At 51.2% G+C, this 19,323-nt stretch overlaps 1 protein-coding gene across 1 annotated transcript in view; it reads left to right on the top strand.

The window, feature by feature from the left end:
- Window positions 1-19,323, top strand: part of PCNT (pericentrin) — a 105,315-nt gene that overhangs the window by 42,676 nt on the left and 43,316 nt on the right. The window contains exons 18-29 of the mRNA XM_010834986.1: window positions 2,090-2,241; window positions 3,406-3,566; window positions 3,654-3,892; window positions 5,519-5,681; window positions 5,874-6,086; window positions 8,742-8,971; window positions 9,352-9,468; window positions 9,584-9,604; window positions 10,513-10,719; window positions 12,618-12,788; window positions 13,043-13,195; window positions 18,372-19,217. Of these exons, the coding sequence (XP_010833288.1) occupies window positions 2,090-2,241; window positions 3,406-3,566; window positions 3,654-3,892; window positions 5,519-5,681; window positions 5,874-6,086; window positions 8,742-8,971; window positions 9,352-9,468; window positions 9,584-9,604; window positions 10,513-10,719; window positions 12,618-12,788; window positions 13,043-13,195; window positions 18,372-19,217 (2,673 nt within the window). The remainder of the gene's footprint in view (window positions 1-2,089; window positions 2,242-3,405; window positions 3,567-3,653; window positions 3,893-5,518; window positions 5,682-5,873; window positions 6,087-8,741; window positions 8,972-9,351; window positions 9,469-9,583; window positions 9,605-10,512; window positions 10,720-12,617; window positions 12,789-13,042; window positions 13,196-18,371; window positions 19,218-19,323) is intronic.

Here is a 19,323-nt window from a genome sequence, read left to right as displayed (position 1 = left end):
GTCTACTTGTTTCCCTTTCTATGAAACACCTTTTTGTATTTTTGGCCATTTTTTCTATTTGAAACAATTGTTTGTCCTTTTCTTAAATGATTTAGGGAAGTTTTTTTGTACTTCTGTATTCTGATTTGTGAGTTTTTCCCCCACCTTTTGTCATCTTTGGATGAATGAATGTTCTTGATTGCTGAATTTACTACTTTTCTTCCCTTCAGGGTTATGCTTTTTGTGCCTTGCTGAAGAAATCTTGAGGCTATTTTATAATTCGTCTTTTTATTCCACCTGGGAGGAGATGAGGAAGGGAGTTGAGTTTTTCCTGTGGAGACTGACCTGAAACCTGTGTGCCGTGTCCTTGCCCTGCCTGTGGTCCAGTGGATGGGGGCCAGCAAGCCCGTGCATGTGGGCAGCCCCCGGCTTCCCTCCTAGTCTCCTCTGGTCAGGCTGGGTGCCCAGTGCAGATGCCGTGAAGGTCTAGGGGCCGCACATGGGGGAGCCCATCTGTGCCAGCCCTTCTATTCAGTCAGTCTCCTGCTGCGGCTGGCTGAAACGCACCGACCTCTACGTGCCTTTAGGGACAAGGGCATCCGTGCAACACAGGCATTCTGAGATTCTGGAATATCTCTTTCTATTTGATTTTGTTAATTTCTGCCACTGAATTTTACAGTTTTCTCCTAGAAGTCTTGCGTATCTTTTGTTAAGGTTAATGCTTATTGAATACACACAATCTCTGACTTGCAATCGTTTGACTTAGGAATTTTTTACCTCACGATGGCGTGAAAGCGATACGTGTTCAATGGAAACCGTACTTAGAATTTTGAATTTGGGTTTTCATCTTTTCCGGGGCTAGTTCTGTGCAGTCCAGCACTCTCCTGTGATGCTAGACAGGGCAGCCATAGCCCCCCATCAGCCACACGGTCACAAAGATGAATGACTGACGCGCTGACAGCCATTCTGGACCAAGAAACCGCTCTGCTTTTCCCTTTCAAAAGATTGCTGTTAATTAAGGAAAACCGGACATCTCAAGTTAAGGAACTTTGTGCTTGTCTATGTGTGGGAAGATGCAGAGTGCGGGCTCACCGAAGCCAGTCCTGTGATCTGCACCTCATCTCCCGGGGCCACTGCCGGTGCTTTCCCATCCTGAGTCCCTTCAGGGCTCACTGTTAGGGCAGCTGTGGCTGGGTGGCTGCAACATGCTTTGTTCACTGACATGGCAGCGAGATTTTCCATTGGCAAGTGTGGTAAATGCATTTTGACTTGTGATGTTCACAGTTTACCGTGGGTTTGTTGTTGTGGTTTAGTCGCTAAGCTGTGTCTGACTCTGCAGCCCCATGGACTGTAGCCCACCAAGCTTCTCTGTCCGTGGAATTTCCCAGGCAAGAACGCTGGAGTGGGTTGCCATTTCCTCCCCCAGGGGATCTTCCTGACGCAGGAGTCAAACCTGTGTCTTGTGCATTTTAAGGCAGGTTCTTCACCACTGAGCCACCAGGGGTGTAACCCCATCGTAAGTGGAGGAGGAGCTGATGGAAATGCTGAGGAGGAAGGGGACCAGCAGAGAGAAGGTCTGCTGTCCGTGGGCTCAGTGCCTGCACCTGGCCGCAGCCACAGCCGCAGCACCGCAGGCTGCCCGCCTCCCGCATGCTGGCACCGGGCCGCGCTGGCCTCAGGCTGTGCAGGCGCACGTGCCACATGCAGCAGCGCAGCTCCCTTCAGTGTCTGTTTTGTCCATTTGGTCATTGTTTGCCATCTTAAAACTTGCCATTCTTTGTCCATTTATTCCATTTTCTTTATTTTTCCTGTGACCCACGTGTCCTAGTCCATCCTGACCAGGGACATGGTTATAAGAGCTGCACTTATTCCTAAGTTCCCTCCATGTGCAGTATTGAAACTGTTTACTATTTGTTTTGTCTTCTTCAGTTAATTGGTTTCAAAATCACACCCTCTTTGTCCTCAGACCTGCGTTTTGTGTACCTGATGGGCCCCATGCTGGCATCCCCTCAACCCACAGAGCTGCTCTTAGATGAAGAAAGTTCCTTACAGAAACTTATTTTTAACTAAATTGTTCTAACTGAGGCTTTTGACAATTTTTCTTCAACAGCTGAAAGACCAGATTTTATCCTTAAATCGAGAGGTAGAGGAGCGCCATTCCGAACTGGAGAAACTTCAGGAGAGGCGGGAACGGGAGAACCAGGAGGGCACCGCTCTCATAGCGATGCTCAAGTCCGACGTCGACCTGTCCCATGGCGAGAGGTCAGTGGCCGCCCCTGCCTCATGGCTGGAATGCATGTTGGTTGGCATCTGCAGATGGGATCCTGTGCCTCATGGTTCTCCCGTCCAGGGAGGTCTTAAACCGCAAGATAGGCGCTGAGTTGTCACCCGCATACCCTCACCTCGCTTTGCCAGCCCTTCACGTGTTGCCAGTTTACAGGATGTGATGCTGCACTGTAGGCACTGATGGCCCCATCCCACCCGACGCCAGGCAGTCTTGGCTCTGCTTCTCGTGTGTGTCTGGAGTGGGCCAGGGGCCGCTCAGTTACGTTTGTCTCTGTCTGTCGGGCCACTGCCTCAGCATTGCCCAGGAGATGCAGCTTTCAGGCTGGCCTCTCTGTGCCTCTTCGTGTGTCCCTCAGCCTGACCCTGCTGGTATCTTATGGTCCTGCTGCTCTGGGGTCCCTGCCGCCCCCAGACCCTCCTCCTCAGGGCTGCGGTGCTGCCGTGCACACAGCCCTGAGGGTCAGAGGAGAGCAGGTGGGGCGGCGGGGCTGCTGTGCCGGTGCGCCTCACATGGGCTTGATCTCTCGTTCATCTATCGTTTCATCGTCTCCGTGAGGACCTTGCCCGCTGTTTGCAGCTGACTTGTGGTTGGGTGAGGGGGCTGCAGGTGGGATGTTACAGGTCTGGGTAGTCAGCTTCCTGTGAAGCTGTGAGTCGTGAACAGGTGGGGGAACAATCCCTGATGTCTCGGGGCCCCTGAGGCCACACCCTAGGCAGGGTCCCCATGCCCCTGACAGTCCGGGGGCTGTAGCTCAGAGACCGGATTCCACCCTAAGAGAACCAGACACCCTGAACTCCGTGGTTCTTGTGGCCCCAGTGAAAGCTGGGGAGCCTGCCTTCCCACGCTTATGGGTCATGGGTTAGGGCTGACTTCTAACTTCTGAACAGGTGTCTCCTGAGAGCCAGCAGGACTGCGCCACAGTGATGGGCTGGGCTTACACAGTCACGTTGGGGGCAGAATGGGGAGCGGCTGAGAGGGAGGTTCTGGGAGAAGCCCCTGTGCTACTTGGGGCACCTACCCAGAGCTGGCAAGCTGGATGTGGCCTCCAGAAGAGTGCCTTGATCACAATCACGCTGCTTGCGTGTGGGTCAGGCGGGACTGGTCTCGGCTGACGCTACCCTGTGCCCCCCCCTCCCCAGGAGAGCTCTCCAGGATACCCTGAGGCGGCTGCTGGGTCTGTTTGGGGAGACGCTCCAGACTGCCATTGCCTTGAAGAGCCGCATTGGTGAGCGTGTGGGGCTTTGCCTGGAGGACAGGAGCCTGCCCACCACACAGCCGGGGGGCCAGAGCCCCCCTACAGGTGAGCCTTGACAGCCCTGCACCGAGGCCCCAGCCCAGCTCCCTGTGGGTGTCTTGCAGCACAGCCCTTGTATGTATTCGCTTGCAGACCCTGCGCTGGACGACATGTGGGCCGGGCTTGATGTGGCCTCCCTGGAGCCAGACGGCACGGTGGCGGAGTGTGCAGAGACATCATCGGTGGCTGAGATCAGCAGTCACGTGTGTGAGAGCTTCTTCCTGAGCCCAGAGCGCACGCTGGACTGTGAGCAGCCTGTCAGGAGGGTCTTCCAGAGCCTGGGCCTGGCGGTGGATGGCCTCCTGGAGATGGTCCTGGATTCGGCCAGGCAGGTAAGAAGACACGGGCTTCAGCTCCCCCTGCAGAGAAGGGTGCTAGGCGGAGTGAGGGATGGCAGAGCTGTCCGACTCCAGGGGCCTGCACCGACCCCAGGGGCCTGCAGGCGCTGTGCTGTCAGCATTCTGTTCTCCAGCAGATGTGCAGGTGGGTGTCGTCCTGACCCTGTTACTGGCAGCCACATTCAACCACGTGCTTTCCTCAAACAGAAGTCTTCTCTGAGCCAAAATCCTTGAGGAAGTAGGCTTGCTATGAATGAAAAGACAACCTTGGTGCACTTAGTTTAGACCCTGTGTGTTCAGCCTCTTGCTGTACCTCACATGCTAGTTTAATTCCAAATGGGATAAAATTTTGTTTCAAGATTATTACTGAACATTGGGATGTTTTTGTTAACCTTTTAGAATGTTTCAGACAATTAACAAAACATGGAAAACAATAGAGACCCTTTTCCCAAAGTTGCCCTGTTAAAAAACAAGCATTTTCAAGTGAAATGTCACTGTTGACATCTCAGGAACATGGACATGTGGATGCAGGCAGAACAGCAGTGTCAACCTCGGATGTGTCTCCTCTGGCTTTGTCCCGTCTTCTCTAAGAAACCAGACAGAGTGGGGCAGCGTCTGGTGATAAGTAGCCAGGTGCTTTTGACTATCCCCATGTGCGAGCATCTCCCGGGAGGGCAACCGGTGTGCAGTTCTGACCTGGCCCATGGCCCTACATCCAAGCATGCGGGCAGTCTGTGGGGGCCTTGCTCGCACCTCAGAAATCTTGCCCCCTCACTGTCTGCTCTGCAGAGGGCACATAGGCATATCAGGGGAAGCAGCGTGGGCTTGGGGAGGTGGGTGGGCCGTGGGGAGGTGGGAGCTGGCAGGGGGCAGTGACTGGAGGGGAGGATGGACCCCTGATGAGGTTGGGGTCAGTGGGGCTGCCCAAGGGCCATCGGCTGCAGGAAGGGGCAGCGGTGGCTGAGCACTTGGACAGGGGCCCTCAGCAGGGCATGAGAACTGGCAGCTTTGGGGGCTGTTTTCAAGGAAAAGCTGACAGGTTTCCTTAGAGGCTGGGTCTGGAAGGGTCGGAGTTGGTGATATACAGGAGGAGACTGGGCAGCCCAGGCCAGGTGCTGAGCTCTCTGCAAGGACAGCTGCGGGTAGGCGTTTTGATTTAGATCCTCAGCCTGGATATGCCCACCAGGGTAGCTTGGGAGGAAAGGGAGGCTGGGGTCCCAGCAGGCAGGGTGTTGTGGGCGAGGGCCTCCATGGTGGCCATGCTGGGAGGAGGGGATGTCACAGGCCATGCAGATGTGTCAGGTCCCCTGCTTACTGTGGTGACGGCCCGGGAGCCTTCCTGTCCTCCACCTGTGGTTACCAGATGGCCCGTCCCTGCTTGTGTGCCAGGCTCCCTGTCCATGTTCCATGCAGCACCCTTGGGGCTGACGGTCACAAATGGTGTGTTCGTGCAGTGTTGTCTGTGTTTGCATGTGTGGAACTTTCGTCTATTGAAAACTTGTTGCTTCGTTAGTAACTGACATAATATCGGGCATCAGAATCGTTGTTCCTCATGTGATGTTTACCATTTCACCAAAATCCTACACGAGGAGAGCTTCTACTTTCCAATGTGTTTCACAGCTGGAGGAAGCGCGTCAGATCCATTCTCGTTTTGAGAAGGAATTCAGCTGTAAGAATGAGGAGACAGCACAGGTGGTGAGGAAGCACCAGGAGCTGCTGGAGCAGCTGGAGGCAGAGAGCAAGGCCAAGGCCCAGCTGACACTGGAGCTGCACAAAGCAGAGGGTGAGCGCGGCCCTGAGGGTGTTAGCAGCAGAGCCCCAGGAGGAAAGAGGCTGGGCTGAGAGGCTCCAGTGCCCTTCCTAGGGGTGTGGGGAGGGGAGCACCTCAGGGCAGGTGGCCCTGTAGGTCCCTGTGCGAACGGGGCACTCAGCCTGCCTGCCCCTGTCCCCACCCCCACCCCTGCGTGGTTTGCAGGCATCATCGAGGGCTTCAAGGAGGAGAAAGCCGGACTGCAGGAGGCGCTGGGCCAGAAGGAGGCAAGCGAGCGGGGCCTGGTGGGCGAGCTGGAGGGCCTGAGGCAGCAGCTGCAGCGGGCGGCGCGGCGGCAGGCAGAGCTGCAGGAGGAGAACGCTGCGCTGTGCAGCCAGACGGAGGCCCTGGCTGCGGATGCCCGAGAGAGGGAGGCTGGTGAGGAGGCGGGCACAGCCCGGAGCAGGGGGCTTTTCATGCTGCGTGAGGGTGGGGGGCTGCTCTCGGAGGAAGGGCTGCCAACCGACTCTGGGGCCAGGTCACCTGGCCAGGAGGTCGCCCGCCTGTGTGCAATCATGCATCCACGTCCTCGGAGCTGAAAGTGCTTATTTGGGATCAGAGGATTGAAGTTTGGAGCACACAGATTCGGGTCTCGAGAGGGAATAGTGACAGGCGGGGCTTTAAGGGTGAGGAAGGCGGTTTGCCTGCAGAGCCTGTTCAGTGGGGCTGGGGGCAGGAGCCAGTCTGGGCTGATCCCTGACCCTGAGCACTGAGGCTGTCATGGGGGAAAGGCGCGAGTCCTTGCTGAGTCCTGGGATCTCTGCATTTGCCCCAGTCTGAAGTCCACTGCCTCCTTGGTGGGGACGTGTGTGAAGCCCACTCCTGGAGACCCCAGCTCCATGTTGGAGCCCCCGACTTGGAGAGTCCTGTTTATTTCACATTTCACAAGATAAACGGCTACCTAAAAATTTCATTTAAAGTTACCTGGTTGTTCAGTGGCTAAGACCCTGTGCTCCCAATGCAGGGGGCCCAGGTTCGATCTCTGGTCAGGGAACTAGGTCCCACATGCCACAACTAAGACCTGATGCAGTCAAGTAAATAAATGTTAACAAATAAAATTACCAGAAAAGTGACTAACGTTAACCTTAGGTAGGAAGACATACAGTTTGCAGTGTTTTGTGGTCGCCTTCAGGGAGATGCCATCTATCCTGTGTATTTGTCTTTGTTGTCTTTAAAAGTCAGCACCGAAGCCCCTGGGAGCTGGGACCTGCTGCCACATGGGGGCTGGCAGTGGCCTTAGTCCATCCAGAGGCCGGGCGCTGCAGACGTTACCTCCCCCGCGCCCCACGGTCCTGGAGCACTGGGACGGTCACCTTCTGGTGACACGCTTTCTCTCTGGGTCCACGTGCAAGTGGGGCAGGAGCTCTGTGGGGCCCCTTTCATAATAAAGGCTCTCACCCGTCATGACGCTTCACCCTCGGGACCTCATCACCCTAAACGCCAGCCCGTGAATTCTGGGGCCCGAAATGACATTCTGACCAGAGCAGTGGTGTCTTGAAGCACATGTTTCAGAGGTTTGTCCGAGGCTGTGGCATCTCCTGCCACAGTCCCCTTCCCTTACTTCTGAGTTTCATATCCTAAGTCACCAGCCTTCCTCTTTGCAGCTCTGAAGGTGCTGTATGTTTTTGTTTATAGGCATTCCTGTTTCTGTAGCACATGAGGATTCAGGTTTGTAGAAGCAAATGAGTGATTTCTGTGTGATCGGCTCTATGTTTGCATCAGGTTTTGCCAAGTTTTTACTAAAGAGTAAAAATACTTAAGAGCTTTTGTGGCAGACCGCTACATAAAAGGGAGCTTAGATCTTCAGTGTTCTTACAGAGACGTGGTCAGGCGTCTCAGGGCCCCCAGTGCAGTCCCTGAGCTGTAGGAGCCCTGTCTCCATCCGTGTCCTGGGCTGGGGGCCCTGCGCGGCCTGTGGCCCTGGAGTCGGCCGTTGGCTTGGCTGTAACGGCTCTATGGACACCTGCCCTCTGCCCTACTTGCATGAAGGTCGAGTGGCCCCATCAAGGTCGAGTGGCCCTGGCACAGGCAGGTCCTCTCTGGGTGGCTGGCCAGGCAACGCTGACTGTCGCCGCATCTCCCCAGCTGTGAATGGCATTATTCTAACTGCATGTTCATCCCGTTTGCCATCATTGCTACATCGTTAGCATAAAAACTTACTGAGAATGCTGTGTCAGTGGGGATGACAGTTTGTCACAAAAGACTGACATTTATATAAACCAAAATAGCTAACTTCTGAATGCTGGTGAACTGTAGATGCAGATTTAGGGATTTAACAGTTTCTGGTTGGTACCAGCACCTTGGGGTCCATCTGAGGGAGACCCCATTTGAAAAGCTGCTCATTAACCTGCCCGTTCCCTTGGCCCGTGGCCTTGCCACCCGTCAACGTTAGGTCAGCTGTAACTTTGCTGATGGCTCAGCCTTTTCCTCAGGACACGTCACCCTGGTACGTGGGCTGCCTGTAAGTTCAGCGGGTCAGTGGGAACCTTCCAGCTGGGCTGATATTCTCTCGGGTGGAGGTCTTAAGTCACATTTTATATTTCCATGTTGGAGAGTATATGTGAAGGCATAATTCCTAGAAAATTACCTGATAACATCATTTGGGGACACCCAAGATGTATTTTCTCCTCAGGCTTTAGAATTTTTTATTTTAGCCAATTTTTTGTTTGAAATATATAATCCCCAGCCCCTCTTCTCATGCGCATGGAAGTTCTCATTTTATTTCCAGTGGGTTCTGGCTGAACTGTGGCTTGTTCGGCAGGTTGTGGGCTCAGGGTCTGACAGGTCAAGGCGGCTGAAGCAGCTGTCATCCTCCGCCAGGTCACGGCCCGTGGTGGGGAGGGGACTGGGGGAGCCCTCTGCCCCCTGCTCTGGCCCGGCAGGGAGGGGGTGGGAGGAGCCCCCTGCTCTGGCCAGGTGGGGTGGGTCTCAGGCTGCCAGGGCAGGTGCGTGCTGGTCTCTGCCGTGCTAGCATCCTGTGTCTGCTGGACGTGCACCCTGAGCGGCTCCCTGCCCTCTGTTCTGCATCTTCAGCTCTGCGGAGGGAAGTGGAGTCACTCACCCAGGAGCAGTCGGAGGCCAGGAGGCAGGCGGATAAGGACCGTGCGTCCCTGCTCTCCCAGATGCGGTTTCTGGAGGCCGAGCTGGAGGAGCAGCTGTCTCATCAGCAGGCATGTGCCCGGCAGGCCGAGGAGCTTGCCGCCCTGAGGCAGCAGATTGACTCCCTGGACCAGCACCTGCGCCGCCAGCGCCAGTTCATGGACGTAAGTCTTGAGCGATAACGTTTGCATCGCCAGAGGTCATCTTCACGGCGTGAGCTTCCTTCCAGGTTGTTAAGCCACGTCTGTGCCAACGTCGGGGTGGACTTGAGCTCAGCTGATGTGTGTCTTGGGTGTTGCCCTGGTCCGGGGTGGTGTCCAGTGGCCCCATGTGTCTGCTCTTTCTCTCTGCCCACGTCTCAGAAGCCACCCTGGGTCCCCCCTGGAAGCTGCACCCCTTCTCGTGGCTCCGTTGTACGAGGTGCCTGAGAAGAGGGGCCCTTCGCCCAGTCCCCTGTCCTCCCCTCCTGCTTCAGAGGGTGGTGGTGTCACTATGGGCAGTGGAGACGCTGGGATACATGTGAATAGGCCGCCCCTCGTGACAGGAGCAGGCAGTGGAGCGGGAGCGGGAGCGGGAGGACTTCCAACAGGAGATCCAGAGGCTGGAGGAGCAGCTCCGCCAGGCGGCCCGGCCGAGGTCCCCCGGCCTCCGTGACAGCCACGTAAGTGAGCCTGCCCTCGCCCCTGCCGGCCCAGCCTGGGGGAGCTGTTCTCTACGATGCTTGTAAGCTTTATCATTAATGACATTTTTGCCTTCCATGTACATGAAAACGACAGCGGGCACAGCTGGATAAGGAGGTACAGGTGCTCCGAGCTTGTCTGTGTCTGTCCATCTGTCCGCACCCTTGGTGCTGCTGCTCCTCACCTGACTGCTGCATGACCAGACAGGGAGGGGTTGGTGCACAGGGCTGTCTCTGGCTTGCTTTTCTTACTTCATTTTGTTTGGTCCAGATTTGTCTGCTTTTTCCTGTCCAAGGTCACTGTGGTGGTTTGTTCTTTCTAAAAATTAAACTTATTTTGAGATAATTATGGATTCACTTGCTGTTGTAAGAAATAAGACCCAGTTCCCCTGTGATGATATCCTGCAGAAGTCCCACTGAGGTGCAGACTTGCAGACAGGAGACAGTGCCCACCCCTTGCACCCACTAATCCACACTCTGTCCGTATTTTGTCATCTCCATGCTGTCGTGCAGTCAGAGCATTGTTGTTTAGCTATAAAGTTGTGTCCAGTTCTTTGCAACACCAGGGACTGTAGCCCACCAGGCTTCTCTGTCTGTGGTATTCTCCAGGCAAGAATACTGGAGTGGGTTGCCATTCCCTTCTCCAGGGGGTCTTCCTGACCCAGGGATCGAACCTACGTCTCCTGCATTAGCAGGCAAATTCTTTACCGCTGAGCCACCTGGGAAGTTGGAGCATAGGTGTAGCCTTTGCGCTCCGCCCGCACTTGACACAGATACTTGATGTATCTGTGCTTGGTTCTTTTCCTGCTGCTCAGTGGCTTTCCATTCCTTACTATCAAAATTCATTTTATTTTACTAACAAATTCTGTGCTGTTATTCTTGTCTTTTTATGGAGAATTCTGTCATGTTCTTTCGCTTCACTGTGCAGCCAGGTCAGTTTTCTCACAGTTGTGTTGTACTTTTTAACTTGGAAGGTGGGGCATTTTTTAAAAACTATTGTTTCTGAAGTATTTTTTGTGGTTTTAGGTTGAATTGTTAGAAGAAAAATTGAGAGAAAAATCAGATGGACTTAATGAATTGATTCTAAAGAAAGAATTGGTAGACAGACAAGTACTAATTCAGGGAGAGGAGATCAGGCGTCTGGAGGAGACGAATGCCAGCACCACGAGAAAACTGCTGCAGCTCCAAGAAGAGCTGGAGACACAGCGGAGAGCCGTGCGGGCCCTGCAGCAGGTGAGCACGGCGAGGGCTGCTGCTGGCGGAGGTGCCTGCGGGCCCTAGCTGCTGGGCTGGGCTTCCTCTGCCCCTGGCCTCGACCCTCTGCTGTATGTTCCCTGTGCTGTGGACACAGTTGCCAAGCGTGTGGGGCCCCTCGGCCCCAGTGACCCCAGCTGGGTGTCCTGCCCTGCAGCTCGGCTCTGACACTGTCCACCCGGAGGTGGCGCCAGACCTCACAGCTTGGGGCTCAGCCCCATGGCCGCGCCCCCGCCCCCAGACGTCCACCTCAGGGTCAGCCTGTATGAATCTGAGGGGCCCGGGACCCCCTCTTGGGGTTCAGATCTGCTAGAGCAGCTCACGGAACTCCAGCACTTCACTTGCTGACCTCCAGGTTACTGTAAAAGGATCCAGGTCGGGAGCCGCCGGGTGGAGGCTCTGCGGAGGCCAGGTGTTCGGGAGAGCGCTGCTTGGTGGAGGCCTCATGGCACAGCCTGTGAGACGGGGTCAACCTTCAGCCCATCTCCCCTCCCGGAGGTCAGGATGACACCGGCAGCTCTGACCTTCAGTCATGTGGTCGACTGCCCTGGCAACCAGTCCCCAACCGTCGGTGACCTGGAGGCTTCCCCAGAGTCACCTCAGTGACACAGACCGGGTGTGGCCGGAGGGGCTGCTGACAAACGTCAGGGCGCAGCCACGGCTCTCGTGGCTCAGGAGGCCCCACTGCTTACTATCAGTCACGGTGTCGCGTTTAGAGTGGTCGCAGTTTGTACCGATTTTTATTAGCACTCCTTTGTCTCTCAGGTACTCTGAGTTTATTCTTAGTAATTAATTACAAGCAGGTTCAAGATTTCAGGTTTAGAAAGCTTGTTGTATTACACACATACAGCCTAGTTATAATTAGTTTAGTTTTTCAGTTACGAATTTGTCAGTCCCCAGTGAAAATACCTCCAGTGACAGTTCTTCACGTTGTAATTTGAAATTTTGTGTCTATGATGTACCAGGGCTTGTGTCTGAGGGTGTAAGATGAGTGTGAGCAGGTCTCTTTTTGGCGGTGGGTGGAGCGGGCAGGAGGGCCTCCTGGTCAGCGTTGACTTCCTCTGTGCATTTGGTTCGTGGAATCAAGCTTTCTTGTATTTTGTGTCATTGGAAGTTTCACAGAAAGTCTCTGAGACTCGGTGAGAAGTTTTATTTTGGAATCATTGTTTTGGCTCTGAGAAAACACTGCCTCCAGGAAGAGAGTTCATTTTTGAAAACACCACTGGGAACCATTAGAGGAAGCGCAGACCCCTCTTGAGGACATGCAGTGTGAAGGGACCTCTGGCTCAGGCCCCTCAGCCCCAGTCACCAGCCTGCTCGCTCTACCTGCTGGGGGCAGTTCTACCCCTGACTCCAGCAGACAGCTGCTGAGCTTAGTAGGGACCATGGGTGTAGAAAACGCCTTTATTTCTTCTATGGAGTTGAACCACATGAACTTTGAATGCATGTTTCTTCCCCACTTAATATTTTACGCATGTTAAATGTTCCTTGGAAACTTATTAACGGGCTGTTCACCTTCATTGTACAGAGGTGTTGTCAGCCATTGCCCTGTTCTTTGGCAAGTTGTTTCTGATTTTTTGGAAAAAAAGTGCTAACAGCTTAGACATTCTTTTTGTGCCGTGCTGAATAGTTACTGGGATGACCTCCTTCCAGGGGAATCTTGGGGGTGTGGTGGCTCCCTTTGGGCTGTGCCCTCCACCAGGCAGGTGTGGCTCTGGAGCGTGGCTGGGTCTGTGTGTTGTGACTGCACGTGCAGGTGTGCGTAGGTGTGCCTCAGGAGGGCTGAGCGTGATCTGCACTGCAACAGCAAACAACAGTTTTGAGACCCCCAGTTTCCTGAGGTACTTGCCTAAAATGAACCTTTTTTACTTAAATAGGACAAAGAGGCATTACAGGAGCAGCAGATGAGTAACCTGCTTCAGGTGTCCGCGCTGCAGTCCAGACTGGACGAGGGCAAGTGCCTGGTGCCCCCCGAGGGCGGTCGTCCCGACCGTGCCGAAGCCCAGCTGGAGGCGATGCAGGGGGCTCTCAGGCAACGTGAGGCTGAGGTGCGCGGGGACTACACAGGGCACTCCCTCGCCGTGTGTGTCTGCCAGGGCCTCCCTGCTGTGTGCAGGATGTCCACGTGGCACGGTTTGTGGGCTTGTCACAACTATATTCACTTTGTAATTTAACACTTGTGTGGATTGTGGGATAATAATTTTTTCTGGCATGTGCTTTAAATGTTTTAAGTGATTTTAATAATTATTAAGGTCAATTAGAATATTAGATAACTTTTAATGCTTACCTCCTTTAATGCAAGGTTTCGGACTTAAAAGAACAATTAGAAAATCTTAAAGATGACTTAGTAAATAAAAATGAAGAAATACTGCATCTGAACTGGAAATTAGGCCTGCAGGACAACAGCACCGCTGCCAGCATCAAAGAGCTTCAGGAGGAGAACGCCCATCTGAAAGTAAGTGAGGAAGACCCCCTGCCTCCATCCATTTGGTCGTGGAATTGCTGTGGCCCCGGAGGGACCGGCAGTTGTGGGGAGTCAGGCCCCCGGGCCCCCCCCAAACACACGGCACCTCCTTACTGAAGCCAGAGGGACTTCGTGCTGTCAGGGCTCTGCCACAGGGTGGCCCCGGCAGCTCTAACGTGTGTGTGGAGGTGGGGAGAAGCTTTTGGGACATCTTAGTGGGAATCGGAGTCACCTTGACCAGTGAAGGTCATCTGCTTCCCCTCCCCCACCAGACTCTGCTTTTTGTTTGCACCTTCAAAGTCCAGTCTTGTGAAGGATTCTTATTGGAGTAAAATTGCAGGAGAGGCACCTCCCTGGTTGCGGAAACTGAGGAGGAAATGTCATGACTTAGGACCCTGTCCCTACTTCGGGCTGCATTCGAGCAGAGGTGTTTTCAGGACAAAGTTGCTTCCTTCCAGCATTGCAAAAAATCTGTTATGTCTTCTCTTTTATCTGAATGTAATTGTGCTCTTGAAGCAAACAGCCAAAACCACCTCTCTGTAGCGTGGATGACAACCACAGTTGTAAAGAGAACATCACCTTCATAGACGGCCTTGACGTGGGTGGAATTTAGACTCCTGCATTGCCTGTGGTTGCAGCCTGGATAAGGGTGAACTCACTTCGTGAAAGGAAGTTGACGGGTCATGTCGTTTATGCCTGTTCCTCTTGAAGGTGGCAACTGTAATCTTTAGTGACAGCGGAGTTTTAGGTCAGTCCTTGACACTGGCTGTCCTTTGGGTGGGAATTCTTCCTTGATGAATAGATGATGGCACATGAGAGCACACGTGGCCGTTCTTTGGTGATTGCTTTGAAACGAGTTACGTGGAAAAATGCAGTAACATTTTGGTTTTTGAAAGCTAAACTAATAAGTTACTTTAGACAGCACTTAAATAGGAGAACATTTTCGAATTGAGTGTTACTGTGACTAGCATGCACATTTAGTAGCTCAGTTGTATTCAATTCTTTGCAACCCCGTGGACTATAACTTGCCAGGCTCCTGTGTCCGTGGGATTTTTCAGGCTAGAACACTAGAGTGGGTTGCCATTTCCTCCTCCAGGGGATCTTCCTGACCAGGGATCGAACCCATGTCTCCTGCATTGCCCGTGGATTCTTTACCTCCTGAGCCACTGGGGAAGTCCTGAGTATTATTAATACTATTTAAAACTGCAGGTTTATTTAATTAGGGTATTTCGTGTCTTTGAGATCTGGGGACCCTTTCCCATGGTAACACTTTCTTGGCATTATTACCACTGTAATTGTTATTATTTCCACAGACCCTTCTGCAAAATAAAGAAAGCGAGATGATGCATGTGCGTGAGTCGGCCGAAGCGCAGCTGGCCAGGACAGGAAGTGGTGCTCTCAGTGAGGTGGGCCTTGCCTGATGCTGCACTTTGGCATCACGTCCTCAGTAGTTTGTGAGGTGTCTAGGGATCAACAGAGGCCTCTGTGTCCTTACACAAAGGATGTAGTGTTTTTTTTTTTTAATGATTCATGTTGGAGGAAGGTGTGAAGATGTAATGTTGGAGGAGGCTGTAAGGGCTGTAGAGTATAAAGGAGTTCTGTTTGTAGCTCTTAATGGCCACAACATTGCAGTGACAGGCTGTTGGGATCTGTGTTAGTACCTTATCTATTCGGCAAAAGTTTTTAATATCCTTTTGTGTTACTTCAAGGAATACCTTTAAAGCCAGCGACTAATTTTTAAAGGCGATTCTATCAGTTACTTGTCCTTAGTGCTAGAATTGGTCATGTGAGTATAATTTTACATACTGATAATATCATAAATACTAAAAAGTTTACGTGATAAGGAAAATATTTTAGTCCCATTAAGAATAGACAATCACTGATATTTCCTTTTGGGATTTTTGTTTGTTTCTTTCTTGTTGTTCAGTCACTAAGTTGTGTCTGATTCTTTGCGACCCCATGGACTGCAGCACGCCAAGCTTTCGTGTCCTTCACTATCTCCCAGAATTTGTTCAAACTCATGTCCATTGAGTCGGTGATGCCATCCAACCATCTCATCCTCTATCACCCCCTTCTCCTTCTGCCCTCAGTCTTTCCCAGCATCAGAGTCTTTTCCGGTGAATCAACTCTTCACATCAGATGGTCAAAGTATCGGGAGCTTCAACTTAAACATCAGTCCTTCCAATGAATATTAAGGGTTGATTTCCTTTAGGATTGACTGGTTTGATCTTATATATAAATCTGTACATCATTTGTTTTCTGTGATTATATTTCTCATTTTTTGTGTCAATAGTATCTTACTTTGATATAATAACCCCAAATTCCACTTGTAGATTAGACTTCTGATTCTTTGAAAGACCACATTTTGTTACATTTTCTGTCCTTACTTTGTGTCAGTGAAGACTTGCATCATTTAAAATCATCGTATCTTTAGGTTTTTTTTTGAAAACTATACTTACGTTCCCACCACTATTAAGACCTCTTTTGATGTGGTTATTGCTCTTTATTTCCTGTGCTTTCTTTTCCAGCAGCTGTTTGATATCCTAACATCTTACTCTCAACATACATTATCCCTTCCTTCATGATTTATTTTAATACTTGGGTTAGTATCACATCTTTAATTTTATCATTTACTTTTCCCCTTACTCTGTATAGTTTTCAAGAAAGAAGACTTGAACATTTTTTATTAAATGTATTCTTGTTTAGCTTTGTTGCCATATGGGAAATGGGCTTAATTTTATTATCCAGTTGTTTGCCATGAGCCAAGCACATCATAGATGTATATATGTATATAATTGTTGTATATTAACCTTGTATCTTGATACTTTGCTAAACTCACGTATACTAGTAGTGTTTTTATAGATTTCTAAGGTTTTCTATGTAGATGAGCACACCATCAGCAAATATAGACAGCTTTATTTCTTTCCAGTCTTCGTCTTTTATTTCTTTTCCTTCCTTATTACAATGTCTACCACTTCCAGTGTAGTGTTAAATAAAACAGGCGAGAGCAGTCATTCTTGCCTTGTTTCTGATCTTGGAGGAAAGTGTTTATTGTTTCATCAGTATGTATAATGTTAGCTGTAAGTTTTTCATAGATATCTTTCATCCAATTGAGGAAGTTCCCTTTTGTTTCTACATTGCTTCCTCTAAATCTTTTGAGATAATTAAATTTCTTTTATTCTCATAATATGGTTAATTATACTGAGTGATTTTTGAAGGTTAAACCAACCTACATTCCTAGGTTAAACCCTGTGTGGTGGTGATGAGCTACCATTTTAATATATTGTTGGGTTTGATTTGCTGATCTTTTGTTAGTGGATTTTACATCTGTGTTTATGAAGGGTATGTGTGTGTATCATATTTAATCAGGTATTGGTTTTGTTGGGCTTATAAAATGTTGGCAGGACTTCCCTGGCCGTCAGTACTTAAGACTTTGCCTTCCAATGCATAGGGTGTGGGTTCACTCCTTGGTTGAAGAGCTAAGATCCCACATGCCTTGTGACCTAAACACCAAAACATAAATAGAAGCAATATTGTAACTGTACTGTATTTCAGGGGACTTATTTTAGACTTTCGTGTTTTACTTTTAAAGCCACTTTCACGCGCTGGGTTTGATATTTTGAGTGTGTTGCTTGTGTTGTGACTTGGCTCTTTTGTCATGCCCACCTCTTCGTCTCAGCATGCTGAATGTGCAAGTGTGTACAGACAGAGTTACTCCCCTGTGCCTCCGGCTATCTGCAGGAGAGACGAGAGTGTCTGCAGTGCACCTCGTGGGGCTAGGGAGAGGGTCTTGCCTCACACTGAGAAATTTTCTTTTTTTCAACTACACACTAGCATTCAGGTATGATACATGTGAACCTGGTGCATAGCTTATGTTATCCAAACCAAAACCAAAAAGTCAGTTTTCTTACTTTTGTTTTTATTATGGGCCAGGCTTGGATTTGTATTTAAAGTAATTGTTAATTAATACTAGTGAAACCAAGAATTGTGTGAAACTCTCAATGTTTAGAAAGTATGTTCCTATAACAAATTGGTTGAGTATTATGAACTAGAACACAGATTGGTTAGAACTCTTTTGTATTCTGGTTGCTACTGTTGATGTAATCTTTCTAAAAAAAATTTATTTGGTTTCACCGGATCTCAGTTGCAGCATATGGTCTCTCAGTTGTGGCCTGCAGGCTCTAGTTACCTGACCAAGGATCAAATGCAGGCCGCTTGCATTGGGAGCATGGAGTCTTAACCACTGAACCACCAGGAAAAGTCCCTATTGATGTAATCCTAAGAGAACGGAATGTGTGGGCCATATTGACATAGATTTCAATCCTGATTTTCCATTTATTGTCTTTGTGATCTTGGCAAAATATTTCATATCTACATTTCAGCTGTCACACCTTTAAAATAGGGACAATGACGTTTCCTGTCTTAACATTGTTGAGAATTAGATTAAACAGCACAAGTAGAAGCATTGCTTGATGCCTGGTGAGTTGAATCCCCAGATCCCTGCTGTGCACTCTGTGGAAAACATGCTGTGAGCTCTGGCTTGTTCACATTCTTCCTTACTGTAGACCTCCCTTGTCGAGTCTTCTTGCTTTTATTCTTGTTCTAGTGTTAGAATGACACCTAAAATCTAAATGCCCTTTGGGAAAACCAAACCATAGTTGCGTAAATGTTAAGAAGATGGACATTTAGAAGGTGGTGAACACTCCAGTATTCTTGCCTGGAGAATTCCACGGACAGAGGACCCTGGCAGGCTACAGTCCATGGAGTTGCAAAGAGTTGGATATGACTGAGGGACGAACATTAACATGATGAATTAGAAGGTGGTGAAAACATTTGTGTGTAATATCATCAGCTGAGCTTTGGCCACGTTAGGACTTCCCTTGGATCACCACAGCCAGGCTCGGGGCCTGCCTCAGTGATGGAATGTGGCCTTGATGAAGTGTTCCAGCAGCTGCAGATACAAATTTCTGACCATTTTGACACACTTGAAGTCTCTCTTTTTCAGGTGTTAATGTCTTCAGTGACATTATTAGTTACTTCCACAGCTAATTTAAGTTGTGAAGTCTCTCCATTCTGTGAGAATGAGTTCAGGCAGAATGGTAAGTGGGAAGGGGTACTTCTGAAGTTGATGCATATAATTTCCCTCTGAAATGTGCTTGTCCTTCAGGTTGTGTGTAATAGAAGTTCTGAAGTTGAAGAGCTAAAATCCATTATTGAGACTCTGCGTGAGAACCAAGCACGGCTGCAGAAGGATAATGCTGAGGAGATTGAGCAGCTCCACGAGGTCATCGAGAAGCTGCAGAGGGAGCTCCCACTCGGGGGGCCTGAGGCTCCCAAGGCCGGGGAAGGTGGGGCCATGAGCCTGCAGAGTGAGCTGCTGGGCCTCCCGGCTGAAGGAGCTGAGGCCCCTGCAATGCTGGCGGGTGAGCTGCATGCTGCCCTGGAGGCCAAGGAGGCCCTGAGCCAGCGGCTGGCCGAGCAGGAGCGCCAGCACAGCCAGGCCCTCGAGGCCCTCCAGCAGCGCCTACAGGCCGCGGAGGAGGCGGCCACACGGCAGTTGGCCGAGCTGCAGCCTGAGGGCCTAGCCTCCCAGATCCGCGAGTTTGAAGCTGCCCTGCATGCCAGGGAAGCAAAGATCGCAGAGAGAGATTTAGAAATTGAAGCTCTGCGCCGGGAGAAGTCTACCCACTCCGCTGAGCTGGAGGCCATTCTGGCAGCCGTGGCCCGCTTCCGCCATGCCCTGGAACAGCAGCTCCTGGCGGCCAGTGGGGAGCCCCCTGAGCTACAGCGACTCCGAGAGCAGTGTGTCTGCCTCAGCCGCCAGCTGCAGGCACTCAACCAGCGATTCCTCAAGTGCCAGAAGGAGCTGGACGAGCGGCAGGCGCGTGGGGAGGGTGGTTCCCAGGGCTGGGTGCCTAGGGGCAAAGAGACCTCCTGCAGTGAGGAATTGCAACAGGATGTGGATGGCAGGCAGCTGGCCCAGGCCCTTGACAGCCGTGGCAGTGACCCACAGGTGGGTTTGTTCTCCGCAGGCTACAACTTGCACAGCCTGTGTGTGCCGAGAGCTGGGTGCACGTCGGAAGGTGGGATGTGTCCGGGGAGCTGGGTGTGGGGGGGGG

Source organism: Bison bison, unplaced genomic scaffold, assembly GCF_000754665.1.
Source record: "Bison bison bison isolate TAMUID 2011002044 unplaced genomic scaffold, Bison_UMD1.0 scf7180017864037, whole genome shotgun sequence".
NCBI lineage: Eukaryota > Metazoa > Chordata > Mammalia > Artiodactyla > Bovidae > Bison > Bison bison.
Note: the sequence above shows the minus strand (reverse complement) of the source record. Positions and strands in the feature narration are given on the sequence as shown.